The sequence below is a fragment of the Hakea prostrata genome, chromosome 6 (genome assembly GCF_041222555.1).
Source record: "Hakea prostrata isolate BN-2017 chromosome 6, UWA_Hpros_2, whole genome shotgun sequence".
NCBI lineage: Eukaryota > Viridiplantae > Streptophyta > Magnoliopsida > Proteales > Proteaceae > Hakea > Hakea prostrata.
The window spans coordinates 4350800-4367660 of NC_142605.1; the positions used below are offsets into that span (position 1 = coordinate 4350800).

General features: G+C 37.1%; 1 protein-coding gene across 1 annotated transcript; it reads right to left on the reverse strand.

Moving 5' to 3' along the window:
- Nucleotides 1-732: 732 nt before the first annotated feature.
- LOC149012138 (U-box domain-containing protein 33-like) lies at nt 733-13210 on the reverse strand. Its single transcript, XM_089159097.1, has 7 exons — nt 12879-13210; nt 12512-12633; nt 12247-12368; nt 11984-12088; nt 11410-11890; nt 2335-2805; nt 733-2218 (listed from the first exon to the last, which is right to left on the reverse strand). Exons 1-7 carry the CDS (start codon nt 13027-13029, stop codon nt 1535-1537), a joined length of 2136 nt encoding a protein of 711 aa, XP_089015223.1. The 5' UTR covers nt 13030-13210; the 3' UTR covers nt 733-1534.
- Nucleotides 13211-16861: the final 3651 nt, after the last annotated feature.

Genomic DNA, 16861 nt, shown 5'->3' on the forward strand with positions numbered 1-16861 from the left:
CTATTGCTGTTGTAACTAATAGACCATATCAAGAATGTGTTAGTAGTCTCATGTATTCTATGGTTTGTTGTAGGCCTGATATTGCTTATGCAGTTGGTCTTGTTTGTAGATACATGAGTAGGCCATGTGATTCACATTGGGATGCAGTTATGTGGTTTTTGAGATATCTAAAAAATTCTGCATCTTATAAAATTGTTCATGATAACTCTTGTGTTGATAAGTTAGACATTGTTGGATATTGTGACTCAGATTTTGCCTCTGATTTGGATAAGAGAAGGTCCATTACTGGATACTTGTTTACTCTTGGTGGGAATCTAGTGAGTTGGAAGTCCACCTTCCAACATGTGGTGGCACTTTCAACCACTGAGGCTGAGTACATTGCTTTGTCTGAGGCTGTGAAGGAATGCATGTGGCTTAAGGGACTTCTAGGGGAGCTTGGTTTTCATGACTTGCATTCTCTTGTTTATTGTGATTCCCAGAGTGCTTTGTGTCTTGCTAGGAACAATGTGTTTCATGAAAGAACAAAGCATGTTGATGTAAAATTGCATTTTATTAGAGATATAATTGCTAAGGGTTTAATTAATATATGCAAGATAGATACTTCCATTAGCCCTGCAGATATTATGACTTAGGTTGTACCTGTTAATAAGTTTAAGTCTGCCTTAAACTCATTGAAATTATTATCTCTATAATTTGTTTTACATTGTTTTTTATTTTATTTGATGAGTTGTGTTCTCTCAGGTTTATGCATCGGCAAAATAACAAAGTCAAGGTGGAGAATGTTGTAATATGATACAGGGGGCAGTTTAGTCTTTTCACTATGGTTAGGATAGGCTAAGTCTTATTGAGTTGTTTAGAGGGTATGTGAGTAATTTCCCATGTTGTATCTCATGTATGTAATTTGGGGGTTTTGGGTTTTCAGATTAATTCGCTCATTTGCTCTCTCTCCTCTCAATCTCTCTCACGGGTTCTAGGGTTTGCTCTCCTTTGGTTTGGTGATTCTGCTCATGCGCAAGAAGACTCCATTGCTGCTCCTTGCTTGATCTTTGTTGTGAGGTTTACTCTTGTAAAGGTGTGCAAGTATTACTTGCTGTTTGGGCGTGGAGGTGCTTGTTTGGTACTCTCGGTTGTGTGTTCCAGGGAAGAAGAAGCAAGGTTGTCATCTGTGGTTTCAGGTGTGATTGTTCCTTGTCTTGATGTTTCTTTCTTTTACCTTTTGTATAGAGTTATCACACTGATCTTAGGGCTGTAATCCTTCTCTGTTGTTCTTCGATTGCATAAGCTTGGTGAGAGCATATCTCATCCTTGGATGTAGGTCTCTGACCGAACCAAGTAAAATCTCTGTGTTGTGCGAGTGATTGCTTCTGTCTCTTCGATTCTTGTTGGTATTCCGTTGCGTTAGACTAGATATTCTTAACACTAAATAAGGATGGTTTCCTAGAATAAAATAAAAGAAAATGATTTCTATATTAAAAATTATACAACAAGCTATACATTTGATTCAACTCGGCATAATATAACAGCATTTCCAAAGTTAAAACTCCAGTAAGCGGAGCAGCTTCCACACTTCTGGTTCAAGTTTTGGACGGTTCTTCCTGTCCATCTCACAACACCTCAATGCCATTTGAGCCAGCCTCTTTGCCTCGACCAAAGGCCAATGACCTGCTGAGGCATCTAACATATCATTAAGAGTTCCCTCTACCATTGCACACTGCACTTTCTGTATCAAACCGAAGGCTGGTCTCCCAGTCAAAAGCTGCAACAGTACAACTCCAAATGAGTAAACGTCAGACATTTCCGTTAGCTGCCCAGTTGCCGCAAACTGAGGATCCATGTAGGCAAAGGTTCCCTTTGGATCAGTTTCATGAAATAGTGTGGTTATGGAGGTTGAATTTTGATCACGAGCAATAAAGCTAGCAATCCCAAAATCACCAAGTTTGCATACTAAGTTTTCATCCAGAAGGATATTTGATGGTTTGAGATCGCCATGAACTATGATATGAGGATGGTTGGAGTGAAGGAAGATGAGAGCTGTGCAGATCTCACTGGCAATACGTATACGAGTTTTCCATGGAAGAGGAGGTGTTCCATCCTTACATTTGAGGCGATCTTCGAGGCTACCATTAGTAAGGAGCTCAAACACAAGTGAAGAAGCTTCAGGGCTGGCTCCAATGAGGGTGACAAGGTATGGATGCCTTACCTTGCTCAAGACATCAATCTGAAAAAAGAAAAATTAATATATAACGCTTGAGACAACAAGTGAATACGCTCCACCTACTGATCTGACTAAACTTATAACTTGTCGCATGCAGATGAGACTAAAAAATGGTTTACCTCTCGTTGGAAATCTGCGCTGCTTTGGCCTTCCAAACCATGAAAGTGAAACCTCTTAATAGCCACAGGGGTTTGTCGAAGGAGTCCTCTATAAACATCCCCAAATGACCCTTCTCCAATCTTCATTGATGGGCTGAAGCCCCCAGTTGCTGCCTCAATATCCAGGGCAGAGAACACCGAGAAGAACTGATGCCGCCTCTGCAAGCTTTCAAACTCTTCCACTTCCTTTCGTCTTTGCTCCTCCAAATCGCCAAGCTCTTTCTGTAAAGCTACCAACTGTTGTGCAGCTGAGAATACCTTCTTCTCAACCAAGTCTGCAACCATTCGATTGGAATCTTCCTCGGCGTTCCGAAGTTCATCCAATATTTGGTCCCTTTTCATCTTCAATAATTCGAGTTCTTGCCTTTCTCTCAGTAGTTGTTCCTTCGTTCCTTTGTTTTCATTCTCATTAAAGTCTTCTGTTTCTGTTTCCTGTAAAAAAGTGTTGCTATCGCTGTTCAGTCGTGTGACATATATGCACATTTCAAATCTCTCCTGTGAAAGGATTCCTTTCTTCTCACTCTCATTGAAAGTGATAAACAATAAAATTTCTAAATAAAAATTATACTTTTATGTATCGATTTTTATCGAGATTTTCGTTCTCGAAAAAAATATTCTGTAGGGAAATGAGATGAAAAATTAACCTTCAAGACAAACTTTTATAATTATTGTCTCACTACTTTGCCTATTCGTCGTCTTCAGTTGTTGATAGCAGTTGGCATCCTGATACTGGTGCTGCTTACCATATGACACCAGATCTTAATCACTCGCAAGATCTGTAACCTTTCATCGGTGTTGACCAAGTTCAATTTGGCAATGGGGTTGGTTTACAAATCACACACAGAGTAATAATCATCTCATCACCCCTATGTCACCAAGGATAATAATGTTGTTGTCTTTGAATTTCTTCCTTTTAAGTCTTTTATATGAAGGATCGGATCGTGGGTATCTGTCTTCTGTAGGGCAAGTTTAAAATGGGTTATATTGGTTTGATTTGCAGCATCAGTCTCCTAATACAAGTTTTACGCATGCTTTACTTGGAGAACGCCTTCCCTTATCTTGGCTGGCACTCTCGATTGGGACGCCCTGCCTTCCAAGAAGTAGTTATTTATAGGTTAATAAGTTCAACTCACCTATTTCTGTTTCCAAGGATTTTTAATTTGTAGTGTCGGTTAGCAAGGCAAGAGTCATAAGCTCCCCTTTAATTTCTCTATTTACGTTGCAGAGGACTATTGGACTAGATTTACTTGGATGTTTGGGGGTACTTCAGCTATATTTTTGGTTTAGGGTTACCATTATTTTATTACTCTTGTTTATGGTTTTAGAAAGTTTATCTAGTTTTATCCTTCAACCGTAAAATCTGAAGCACTTGGTGTTTTTCATAAGTCTATACTCTCGGTTGAGAACTTGTTTCATCAGCAAATCAAACGCTTTTATAGTAAATTATGTAGATGACATCATCTTCACAGGGAGTACTAATGTGCTACATGGTTTATCAAACAACTCAATGACACCTTTGTAGTTGAAAACGTAGGTTCTATTCATTATTTTCTTGGCATGCCCGTCACTTAGACACCAACTAGCTTGCACTTACGCTAACAACATTACATTCTTGATGTCCTACGCAAAGCCAACATGGGTGGTTACAGGACTGTGTCAACTCCTATATCTAACTTCGGCCCAGTTGAGCAGGTCTGGTGCTGAATCCTCACAAAACCCAATTCAATATGGAAGCTTTGTTGGTGTCCTCCAATATTTGGTACTCACAAGTTCTGACATTCAACATGCTGTCATCAAAGCATGTTAATTCATGCACCCCCCCCCCCCCTCTTCCAAGGAGCACTAGTTGGTGGTTGAATGTATTTTATGCTATTTAAAGGGTACAATTTCCTATGTTCTTCATTTTCACAAGACAACTCCCTCCACCTCTCGGTCTATTTTCATGCAGATTTGGCAAGCTATCTTGATGATAGGAAATTCACCAACGGATATTCTATATTTTTGGGCACTAATTCGATTTGTTGGAGCTCATACAAACAACCCTCTATAGCCCGCTCTAGCATTGAGTTTGAATATCAAGCTTTTGTAATTGTCATGGACAAGTTGACCTAGTTCCAATGTGTTATAAGAACTTAGTATCATCTCCTTCATGAGCCTGCATTATGATGTGACAACATTTGTGCTACCTGTCTCACTAACAATGCGGTGCTTCATGCTTGATTAAAACATGTCAATATAGATTTTTGCTTTGTCCATTTTAAGGTTGCAAAAAAGGATCTTGATTTCTTTTTATCAACTAAAGATCAATTGGTGGGTATCTTCACCAAGGCTTTCCCTTCCCAGTGTTTCACCACATTTCTCTACAAACTTAAGGTGTCCTCGACACACGAGTTCGCAGGAGCTTGTTAACGATAATCATAGTCAAGGTTTGATTGCACGAGTCAAGAGTCCTAACCCTAGTGGACTCTCCTCATTGCATAAAGTGATTGCTCAAGCTAGGAGTCCAAACCTTGATGAACTCAAGTCATCACATGCGATTACAATCTATGCTCAAGAGGGACTTCACTGCATGCGATAACAACTCAACGTAAAGATGAAAATGACATGAACACAAATATTGTACACCTTATCAATATGGTTAATTTGAACTCAAACATTGGTATACCTAATCAATACCAAAGACCATGTAATTAACCTAGTAACCCAGGTCTCCAAGACTTATTGAAAGAGACAAGGGTCCTTCTATAAGAAGGGGTGTAACTCAAGACATTGAACAGTAGTTAAAACCCACCATCAAAGGTCATCTCAGTTGGTAGTGACCAATGCCTCCAATGAGGATGTCAGGGCTTGATCCTCCTTGATAGTATATGTAATAATCCCCACTCTAAAATCTCACTCTTTTTCTCTCTCATTTTTTTTACAACTACTACTAGCATATTTTACCAAAAAAGAGAACAAACAACAACGATTAGCATGCCATTCCTTTTTCCAATTTGTCATTACTAAGTAGTAAATTATGACTTAAGATTGCTTCTCTAGCTTTTGCTAAGCATCTCAATAATTTTCTCTTATGTTTCTTAGTTATAGAAGCTTCAGATACTTTCTAGGACATGTTTAGTCATCGTGTTGTCCTCTTAAACCCTGGCATCTTCTCTGGAGTTTCTAATGATGTAAACACCCTACACAAATGTGTCTCGGATGCAGCACGATGTAAATACCCTATTCAGTTTTTGGGTCTCCATTTTATCATTTAAAAACTACTGTTCATCATTGTTCCTCTATTATAGATAGGCTTCAAAGGGATTAGTTATGGAACTGTGAAGAACAATAGAGTTGGAGAAGTTCATCTTACCCTTTTTAGTGTGTGACCATGTATTTTATAGAGAATTCAATAACAAGTTTGAGTTTATAATATCCCAATTAGGGTGCGCCTCGGAAGAAGTCTAAGAGATCCTAGTTACTTAGGAGACGAAATTAATAGAGGAGTTTTATACAGTAAGAAATTATTTGTGGTGAGCATCGAGGTGAGATGAAACATATTGGAAAGCTTGGTTAGATGCCATTGATGTGGATGAGGAGAGAGGTTGATGTCTAAGGATCATACCTTGGAGGATGATACCATGTGAAGAACGATAGAGTTAGAGAATTAGGGTTTGAGTTTTAGGAAATGTGTATTACTTACCCGAATAGGGTTTGTCACAGTAAACCAAATTTAGAGTTTCCAATTCTCCGGTTATACAACACCACAAAATTTTACAGTCTGAAAAATTAAATTAAATGCAGTTTGGGCGTTCATTGAGTAAAGGAAGCTAACATGAAATGGATCACATAACTTACCTATGAAGTAGTTTCTTAAAAAGAATGCATTTTGACTAAAGTTGGATTCTCTTAGTGTACCATTCCCATACTTAGTGTTGATTCCCAAGTAAATTAGATTTGGTATAAAAACTCTAATGGCAAATTTACTGATAAATCTACATATTATCAGTGCCTCGCACTAGCAGATTCTCAAGGTAATATTACTTCATCTTCTTTCATGTCATTGCTTTGGAACTAGGTAATTTCCCTAAAATTAATCATTTTCTTTGGAGTTCAACTCATGAGGCAATTGCAACTTCTAATTCTATACTTATTAGACATTGTTTTAGCTCCTCTATGTTTAATTTGTGGTTGTGGTAGGGAAACTGTTACCCATGCTATCTTCTTTTTCCCTCATGCAAAGATGTGTTGGGAACTTTCTCCCTTACGTATCAATATGACAAATTTTCGAGAGATTGACATTCATAACTGGATGGAGTTTGTCCAGAAAAAATTCAAGGGCTGTGGAGATATGGATAGAGTGAACCAAATTTGGAGTTCTATGGCTTGGTGTGTTTTGAATACCCAAAACTCATCTATTTTTCCTAGTCTTGATGTCTCAGTTAGATCTATTATGTAACACTTTTCTTTCATTTGTGTTGACATTTATAATTTCTTGACTATGTCATTTTTTGCATGGGATTTTGCTCCTCCTACTATTACTAGACCCTCAGAGAAAACTTAATGCTTTCAAGTGTTTGTAGACGGTGCATGGAAGAACCACACCAACAAGGGAGGTAGGAGCTGTATTTTGTGGGATTCTCGAGGTTCATTTCTAGCTGCTCAATGTCACAATTGTATTGGATGGTCAGCTACAGCAATGGAACTTCTTGCCATACTGGAAGGTTTACTTTAAGGAAGGTCATTGGGGGTGGAGATGATCCAAGTCAATTCCGATTGTACGCCCGCGATTCTCTCCCTGTAGGGTCTTCCTTCATCTTTGGACTGGATTTGTCTTAGTTTAGTTTAATATATTTTGAGGATTTCTTCAAGTTTTCGTTAGGTGGTTTTAATTATATCTCTAGGTGTTCTAATGTTTTTGCAGATTTTCTTGCAAAGGGAGCACGTCGTCTCTCTTTATCTAAGTCTTGGGTGGAATGTTCCACTATTGTTTATGATTGATACGTCTGTGTTGTTCAGGTCTCCTGGCTTCGACTCTTTAATACAATTAAGTTTTCAGCTTTTGACCCAAAAAAAAAAAGTTGGATTCTCTTACACTAGCGTTTATCCTAATGGTGCCTTAGGTTTGGAAAATAACTCCTTAGTGTAAACAACTTGTTAATTATACCTTCCCTCAAGCATAGATGATGGATACAATTCTTACTTGTGGCTCGACAAATGAAATCCTAGTGGTGTGCTCTTAATGGATAGGGTGTGAGATACAGATAAGATGGCCGTGGATTCCTCCATTTTCTGTAGGTAGAATCTGGTGTCCAAGACCTAGTAAGCGAATCTTCAGTGGACTTTGGTGTCTAGGACTTAATCTTCCATTGAGTTGTGTTGTATAACATTTAAGAAAATTGTTATGGGAGTTTGTAATTCCTGTACCTGTTTCAAATATCGACTCATTTCTACATATTTTGGTGGCGACCTAGATAGTAATCTTCACTCACATGTTGCGATACGAATTGACCCAATGGACCTATGGATCAACTTTGTTTGGAAGATTATCTTTCAATCTCGTGTTATTTTGTCGAAACATCCTATCATTCATTCCCTTATCCCTAGTTTCTATACAATTCCTATTTATTTGATTAAACTAGAACCTTAATATTTAGCATCCACATAGTTAGTGTTCATGTAAAAATTGTATGAATTCTAGTTTAGTAGGTTTTTGAATATTGTCTCCATATATTTGGCAAGTTCCATTATTCATGGAGGTGAGTGATCACTCCATTCTTTTGTCTATATGTTGTGTCTTATTCATTAGTGTAATTATTCAGTTCAGACCCAATTAATTCAATTCTTATAGTTAGAACGAAACACAATGGATAAACATGTCATCAACTCTCATCTCATCACTTGACCTTACCTTCCTTATTTGTACACCCTATATTTGTTGTTCATACCATAGATAATAAATTTATTGTGCATGTCATAAATAGCAAATTGAATTGTGTGTACATGTCATAGATAACCCATTATTGTATTGCATAAATAGTGCATTTACCACACATTAGTAAACAAGAGAAACTTGCATCTTCTAGTTTTTTTCTTTTCCTAACATGGTATCAACCTAAGATCGTTCTTGAGATTGCTTTCTTCATCATGGCTGGTGATGGATCCATCTCTATTTCACCCACTATTGATGTTTCTTCAACCTCTGTGTTTAGTTTAACACATCAACAAATCACCCAATTGCTTCCTCTACTCCAATCCAAGAATCATCTTTAGTTAAATTTATTCGGTATATTGGCTAACACTTGGATATTGGATTTAGGTGCAACCGATCACATCACCTTTAATCCTACTTTATTGCATTCATTATCTCATTATTTCTAATTCTATATCTTTACTAGATGGCTCTGTTGTTCTTGTTACTATCTTCGAGAGCATTTTCATTTGTGATAGTGATTCTTTGGATAATGTTCTTTGTGCACCTTCTTTGAATTGATATATATGGAGTATAACCTACAACTAATATTTCTCATAAATTTGATAAGCGTGCATCCCTTGGGTTTTTATTGCGTACCCCTATGGACAAAAAAGCTATAAGGTTTTTGACCTTTCCTCAAAAAAGGTTTATGTCAGAAGGACGTTACTTTTCAAGAACACATTTTGCCTTATGCCCTTCTAAACAACTTCACCACTCCACAACATATTTTACCCTTACGTGTTCAAGATGTCGCAGAAAACTCTATGATATCTTCTTTACACCGCTTGCCAATCCTTTACCTACTTATTTGGCTCCTTTAAACTTGGTGACCGACAACCAAGATGCCACCCCTGTACAAGAAACTCCCATTCCTACTAAGGTTAGACCTGTACCTACTAACCAAAATAATTTCATTGCAGCCACTAGACTGCAACATATCCTTCATCCCCTGTGTTATTTTGAAGATTTTCATTGCACCTTCCCTCAATCATTTCAATCCTCATCGAAGACAGGTACTAATACACCGTATCCTCTCTCAAATTTCTTGAGCTATGTTAACTTTTTGTCCTCACACATGGCTTTCCTTGCATCGTTATCTAATGAGATTGAACCAAAGAATTTCACTGTGGCAATAAAACATCAGGAATGGCGTCACACCATAGAGGATGAGACATGGGCTTGACTTGTAATAAAACATGGACACTTGTTCCACTACTACTAGAAAAGAAACCCATTAGTTGTTGTTGGGTATATAAAATCTAGTGTAAGGCTGATGTCACCATTGAACGCTCAAAGCCCTTTTGGTAGCGAAAGGCTACACTCAGGTTGAGGGATTAGATTTTACAAAACCATTCGCTCCAGTGGCGAAACTTGTGACTGTATGGGTACTTTTAGAAATTGCTGCTGCAAATGGATGACCTTGAGCAAATGGATGTAAATAATGCTTTTTTACAAGGTGACCTCAATGAGGAAGTTTATATGTTACCACCTCCTGGATATTGGAGAAAGGGGAGAAGTTGGTTTGTTGCCTCCATAAGTCCATATATGGCCTCAAACAAACCTCTTACCAATGGTTTTCTAAATTTTTCATGACTTTGAGCAAATATGGTTTTACCAACTCCAAGTCAGATCACTCTCTTTCTAGCTATGGCCAAAGTGTTGACACCATTTACATTCTTCTATATGTTGATGACATTGTCATCATAGGTTCCAAGCAAGCCACTGACATACTCTATTAAGGCCATGCTCCATCAAAATTTCATATGAAGGACCCTAGGAAGTTGAAATATTTTTTGGGCATTGAGCTTGCACACCCTAATAAAGACTTAATTTCTGTTAGCACAAATTTACACTTGACATTTTGACTAATTGTGGATTTACTGGTGCACGGCCTGCAAACACTCCTATGGAGTAGCATCTAAAGTTATTTTTAGATAGTGGTGAAGTTCTTCATGATCTATCACAATATCGGAGGTTAGTTGGGTGTCTAATTTATTTGACTATCACTAGGCCCGAGATTTCTTATGTTGTCAATATTCTTAGCCAATTTATGCATGAACCTTGACAGTTTCACATCGATTCTTCCCATTGTCTTCTCAAATATCTCAAAGCCTTCATGGGCCTCGGTTTATACTTTACAGCCCATAATACACTTTGTCTACGTGCATATTGTGACTCGGATTGGGCAAGTTGTCCGGTAACCAAAAGATACTCCACAAGATATTGCATTTTTTTGGGGAACTGTCTAATATCATGGAAGACAAAGAAGCAGCATATAGTATCTCATTCTTCTGCTAAAGCTGAATACCATGCTATGGCCAATACAACTCGTGAAGTTCAATGGTTAACCACACTACTTCAAGAGACTGGCCTAGAGGTGAACTCTAGGACCCCATTATATTGTGATAGCCAAGCCACATTACACATTGCATCAAATCCGATTTTCCAAGAGAGCACTAAACATATCGAGAACGACTGTCATCTTGTTCATGAGAATTGCAAAGCAGTCTCATTCGTCCTACTAGAACTCACACTAGGTCTCAAGTGGCGGATTTGTTCACCAAAACACCATCTCGAGATCATTTCATGGACCTACTTGGCAAGTTGGGCATCCAAAATTTACATGAACCAACTTGAGGGGGGAGTATTACACATATTTAGTTGGACAAAATTCAAATTCAAATTTGAATTTGAATTTCATCAACTCTCATCCTCGTCACTACACCTGCCTTCCTTTTTCATATAGCCTATAGTTATTGTTCATACCATAGATAATTAATTTTATCATACATGCCATACATAGCAAATTGTATTGAGTGTGCATACCATAAATAACCCATTATTGTATTATATAAATAGTGATCATTTGCCACAAATTTGTAAATAAGAGAGATTTACATTCTATGAAATTTCTTTCCTAACACTTACCTTCAAAACACATAAAAAACAAGGTAAAAAAGAAGAAGAAGATGCAAGAAAGAGTAACTGATCAAATGAAATAAAAGGAAGATAGGTGTTGAAGGATTGATACCAGTTCTGCAAATTATAAGCTATAAATAATGTAGTAAAAAGGTCACACATACCAGTAAGGCCTCATATTTGGTTGATGATACGGAAGCACAATCACTAGAATCATCTCTGGAACTTGACCCTGAACTGTCTGTTGAAAGTCTAAAACGATCTGAACTCTGAGAAAGACTACTCATAGCTGGTAAAGTTCCTGAAGAAGATGGTTTTTGATCCTTTCTTGTTGAGCTCTCACCTATTTTACGTGATAAAGATCGGAATAGATCCTGAACTGGATTAGTAAGTTTTTCAGTTTGTTTCGGTGGTATTCGTCTGGAAAGAGATGTTCTGTTTACTCCAGAAGGAATGTCATTTATAGCGGATGCTGCTCGGTGGATTTGTTTCTGAACTGAGCTTAAGTGTTCACCAGCACCACAATAGCTGAGAGACTTGGGAAGTTGTACATTTCTTGGTTGGTCATCTAGTTGGCGAATTAGACGTTGAGGACTTTCTAGTACTGATGGAGCCTGTCTTGCTGTTTTTTCTGAAACACCTTCCCTGTAGGCCGGGTTCGGTTCCACCTCCTTTTAAGTCTTCAGTGACACTCAAAACTTCCAAGAAGAATGAAAGAAAAATAAGACAGAAGAATACCTCTTGAGGATGAGATTGCCTTTGCAGACAAACCAAATATGGCAAGATTCTGGAGCCTCCTTGTAGATAAAGTTTGCTTTCTTGGACCCCAGGTTTTTCATTTTTCTGAAATGTAAAAGAGCTTGAGTAAGGACATATGTTGTATTAATTTTAGCAAAACCCATCTCAGGTAATCGATAGACTTTGATCCAATCATCCAAAACATATAGCTAGGAGCAAATCTGCTTGATGATTATATATTAATGTTGTTGAATGGTTCATACTCTGAGTAGTGCTTGAATGATGCTGCTCCCATAACAAGTTTTGTGATTCCATGTTCTGCAATGAAGGCTACAATTCCTCTCTCAATAGTTTCCTTTTCAATGCATATTGTCTCTGCTTGTACCTGTAAAAGTGGTAAAAGTGAAGTATTTAAGGTCAGTAATCATAAAGAACATGATTGATTGGCAAATCAAATCCCTTCAAATGGGCATGTTTCAACCTATTGTGGATTATAAATGATCTCAAAGGAAACGAAATAAGCATTACCCCAACATGTCGACAAATATCAAGGTATTCACGGAGCAAATCAGTCATTTCTTTCCTTTCTTTTTCACGGAATGTTCTGACTTGATGCTTGTCCAGTGCTTCTACTTTAAATCTCCCGCCCACTGATGAAACCAGAGAAAAAGAAAACAGAAAGAACCATCAGAAATAGCTATCTGCATGTGAAGGATAAAAAAAGAGAGAAAAAATGGATGTTTCCCCCACTTTTCTTTCTTCCAGCAACCCGTGCTCCAAAAAGAAGAAAAAAGAAACAGTATGAATCAACACCAGAGTCATACAAAATAATAGAAATAATAATAATGGAAAAGGAAAGCTAGAGATGGGAGAAAATTTGAGGTTCTAAACTTACTAATACGAATTTCTTGAGCTGGCTGATGAACATGAAGGATGCAAAACTTCTTCCCAGGAAATTTCTTCACTGCCCAAAGCAAAACCCATGAGCTTTCCTGCATATCAGTCCCAAGAGCTATAATTATCTTCTCTTCTCCTGGACTCTCCATCAAAACACGAAATTCAAGATTATGAAACTTCTGATCCTTTTAATCCGCCGCAGAAGAAGAAGAAAGAGGATTCAAGATGACAAACGCCAGTATATCTTGTCCATGAAATTTCTCCTCTTCAGTTGTAAATTCTGAATCTCTATCCTTTCTCTTCTTGTCACGTTGGATTGTCGCCCCCATGTTTCATTTACCAATAACTAATTAAACTTCTTTATTAAAAGTCAAAATTACTGTTGCATCTCATTCAATTTTTATTTATTTATTTTTATTATTTTTTTTTGGGAAGCGTCTTATATATTCATTTTGAAACACACATCCGAAAGATAAGGTTGGTATGATCTCGTCAGCTTTGCCATAGAATTCTTGCCAGGGCATCTACTTAGATTTTTTATTGAATTAATTGTATAACGTTCTCCATCCTACTCTACCGCTATTCGTGTTATTTATTTAGATAATTAATGAATGGTTTGGATAATCTTACATTTAAATTTATGAATAATGAAAGCAAGAAAAACAACTTTAACAAAACAAATACTATAATAATTTTTGTCACCACACGCAACAAAGAAAGAATTCCAATCCAAGTGTTTCTCATCGTTTGTTTTCTCATTCAAATTCATTTAGAGTAAAAGATTTAGACTTTGGGGACCCACAAGAATATTCCTTCTTGATTGGGTCTCATCCAACTTACTTTGATGAAGTTTCTTAGCACATTTAATGGTTGTTTGACCTTATTGTAAGATTTTGAATATTGGAGCCGTGAAAGTTTTTTTCTTTTTTTGGATCTGAGGTTCATCGGGCTAACTGGAGCCGTGAAAGTTTCTATGAATGTCATTGCTTCAATGCTACTGCATAGAAGAGTTTTTATATCTACATTCCACCTTGCGCCATCTGGTTGAGGATTTTTTTATTTTTATTTTCATTTTCGTTTGAAGGATTCCTTTGAGAAAAATGCTGTGGAATTATAATAAATAAGTTTGCAAATTGAAATGGGGACCGAATTTTAAGAATGATAAATAGAAATCTGTCATGACTATAATTTATATTACACCAACCATATTTATTGAAATGGATATGTGTCTTATCAATCATTGAAAGACAATATTGTCCTTAGCTTGTAATGCAAAGAAAACATCTTGAAAAAGAAAAATCAAGAAAGAATTCCAACATAAGTGGATCCCACAATTTACATATTCAATTCATTTAATACAATTATTGAAAGATCTATTGAGTCTGTTCTTCTGTCGATATTTAAAAATGTGATGAAAGAGCGTGAGGAGAAGCATAGTCTTCTACCCTTCCAGCTAGAAGATCTCAACTAAGTGTCTAGGAAAACCAAGGGATATTCTTACCCAAATGGATATCCTTTTTTGATTAAAAAAATTCATTTCTAAATGTCTTCCAACTTGCTTTGATGAAGTTTCTTCAGCATTTGACTACTGTTGACATTAAATTAATTTTTTTTTTTGTAGAAGCTGAGAAGGTTATATGAATCTACATCCTTACCTATGCCACTGAATACTGACGTTTATATTCTATTCTATTATATTCTACGTCACTTTTATCGAGTTCAGGTTTTCTTCTTTGAGGGCCAAAGAAATAACTGCGTTAACAAGGGTTTTGCAATAACTTAATAGCTGTTTGAACAAATCATAGTTCATTTAACATTAATAGCTGTTTGAACAAATCATGATTATGCCAGTTTAAGATTTATTTAGTCAAGGCCAATTTGAAGGAATTCATAGATTTAACCTCAAACCATGAAATCCGAATAACTCCAATTCTTAGGCAATATTTACAATTCCATGAGGCACTTGATTCTGATGTGAATAATTTAACAAACCCAAACAAACTGTTATTAAAAGTCGGATTCATGATTCAACGGATCTAAAATCCATTAACTCACATAATCAAACACGTCATTGAAGTCTTGTGAAAAGCAAAACATTTAATAAATGCTACTTTGTAGAAGCTTCAAAGCTTCTTTGACCAAGTAAACTACTAGAAAATGAGAAGCTAAACTAAATAATTTTCTTTTGGAGTCAACTAAAATTAAAAAAATTCAATATATAGGCAATTTGTTGAGATCTAATTCCATGGATTTTAATTTGCGGCAGCCGCTGCCGCCAGCTGCCAATGGTCAGATTTTTGCCATATAATCTATTTTGGATTGAATGATGTATATTCCAAAATGATGGGGTTAATTGTTAATATAAAATTCTTATTTTACAAAACTTATTTTTAAGTTTTTAAATTACAAAATTATACCTTCTGAAACAACGAACTCATTTGGTCGAATACTCTTCTTCCTTGGGACCAACTATGTCCTTCACCCGAATTTCAGACCTAAGTGGTTTCGAACGGTGAGATTGGATCGTCCATCCCACCCCATGGCTTTTCGATGTTTACCCATTGGCCGGTCCTTCATTGTGAAACTGTGGAAGAAGCCAATATGTCTGCTGTGAAATTCCGACAATGATATTTATGGAATTTTTATTATTTTTTCAATGATATTTAATCAACATAATCAAATATGGACTCTTAGATTGGGATTTAAAAATCTACAAATTATAAAATTGCTTCGGATCTCGTTATGTGGATTGCACAGATGTCAATGCATGCGGGCGGTCTGCATGGGCAACATGGTGACGGGTTCTTTCATGTCGTCCACGCCGAAGCAGCATTAGCTAGTGGGAAAGAGCAGATAGCCAGACCAACTGTTTGAGTATTTGCTCCAAAGAACACCAACAATTAATCTTTAAAGGAAGTCAACAGCCAGCACAAGTGAAGTCGCTCTCTGATGTTTTCTCCTTCCCTTTCCCTTCCGTCGCCCCTTTGAGTTTGAAAGCCATGGTGCTGGACTGGACTGTAAGGGTTGTGTGTGCATCATGTGTACGAATGTGTGTCGATGCGTTATGTGTGTAAGCCATGCAAAATCCTACTCACTTCTCAAACTCTACAACCAGGAACACATGGCTAAAACTTCCACCTTCCTCCTGGCCTTTCCCCTTCTTTCACTCCTTCACCCCTCCATGATGAGTTCGTTGATTAAGATGGTATAATTTTGTAAATTTAAAAAATTAAAAATAAATTTTGTAAAATAAGAATTTTATATTTACATTTAACCCCATCATTTTGGAATCTGAACTGTTCAATCCAAAATGCATTATGTGGCAAAAGTCCGACCGTTTGCAGCTGGCGGTAGCCACTGCCGCAAATTAAAATCCCTAATTCCATATCCCTTTCTTTCCTCCTTGCTTCCCCAGTCATTTTAGCAGCAAATTCAAATCAATTGTATGGTATTCAATTTGAATAAAACCTATGACCTATTCTGAGGTCAGAGTGATATATTTATACTATTGTTTACAAAATATGCAATGAAGGGAAGAACCATATAGGTTAGCACCAATTTACAATATACCAAACTACTCCCTAATACCCTCCCTCAAGGTCAAGGGTCCATCCTGGAGCTTGAGCTTGGAACAAAGAAGCAAAAATGAGTGGAGGAGAGATCCTTGTTGAGAATATTTGCTAATTGATCACTGGTGGAGATTTAGCAAACCAAAGGTCTTTCTTAGACACTTTATCATGCACAAAATGGAAATCTACCTCAATATGCTTGGTACGGGCGTGAAAAACTTGATTAGCAAACAACTATGTAGCCCTCACATTATCACACCAAAGTATTGGTGGAGATGCCCGTGTAATACCAAGTTCTACCAAAAGAGATTGGATCATGTCAACTCAGTAGTAGCAAGAGCGAGGGCACCATACTCACTTTTGGTACTAGACCTGGGAACAGTTGTCTGTTTTGAGATTGCCATGAGATGAG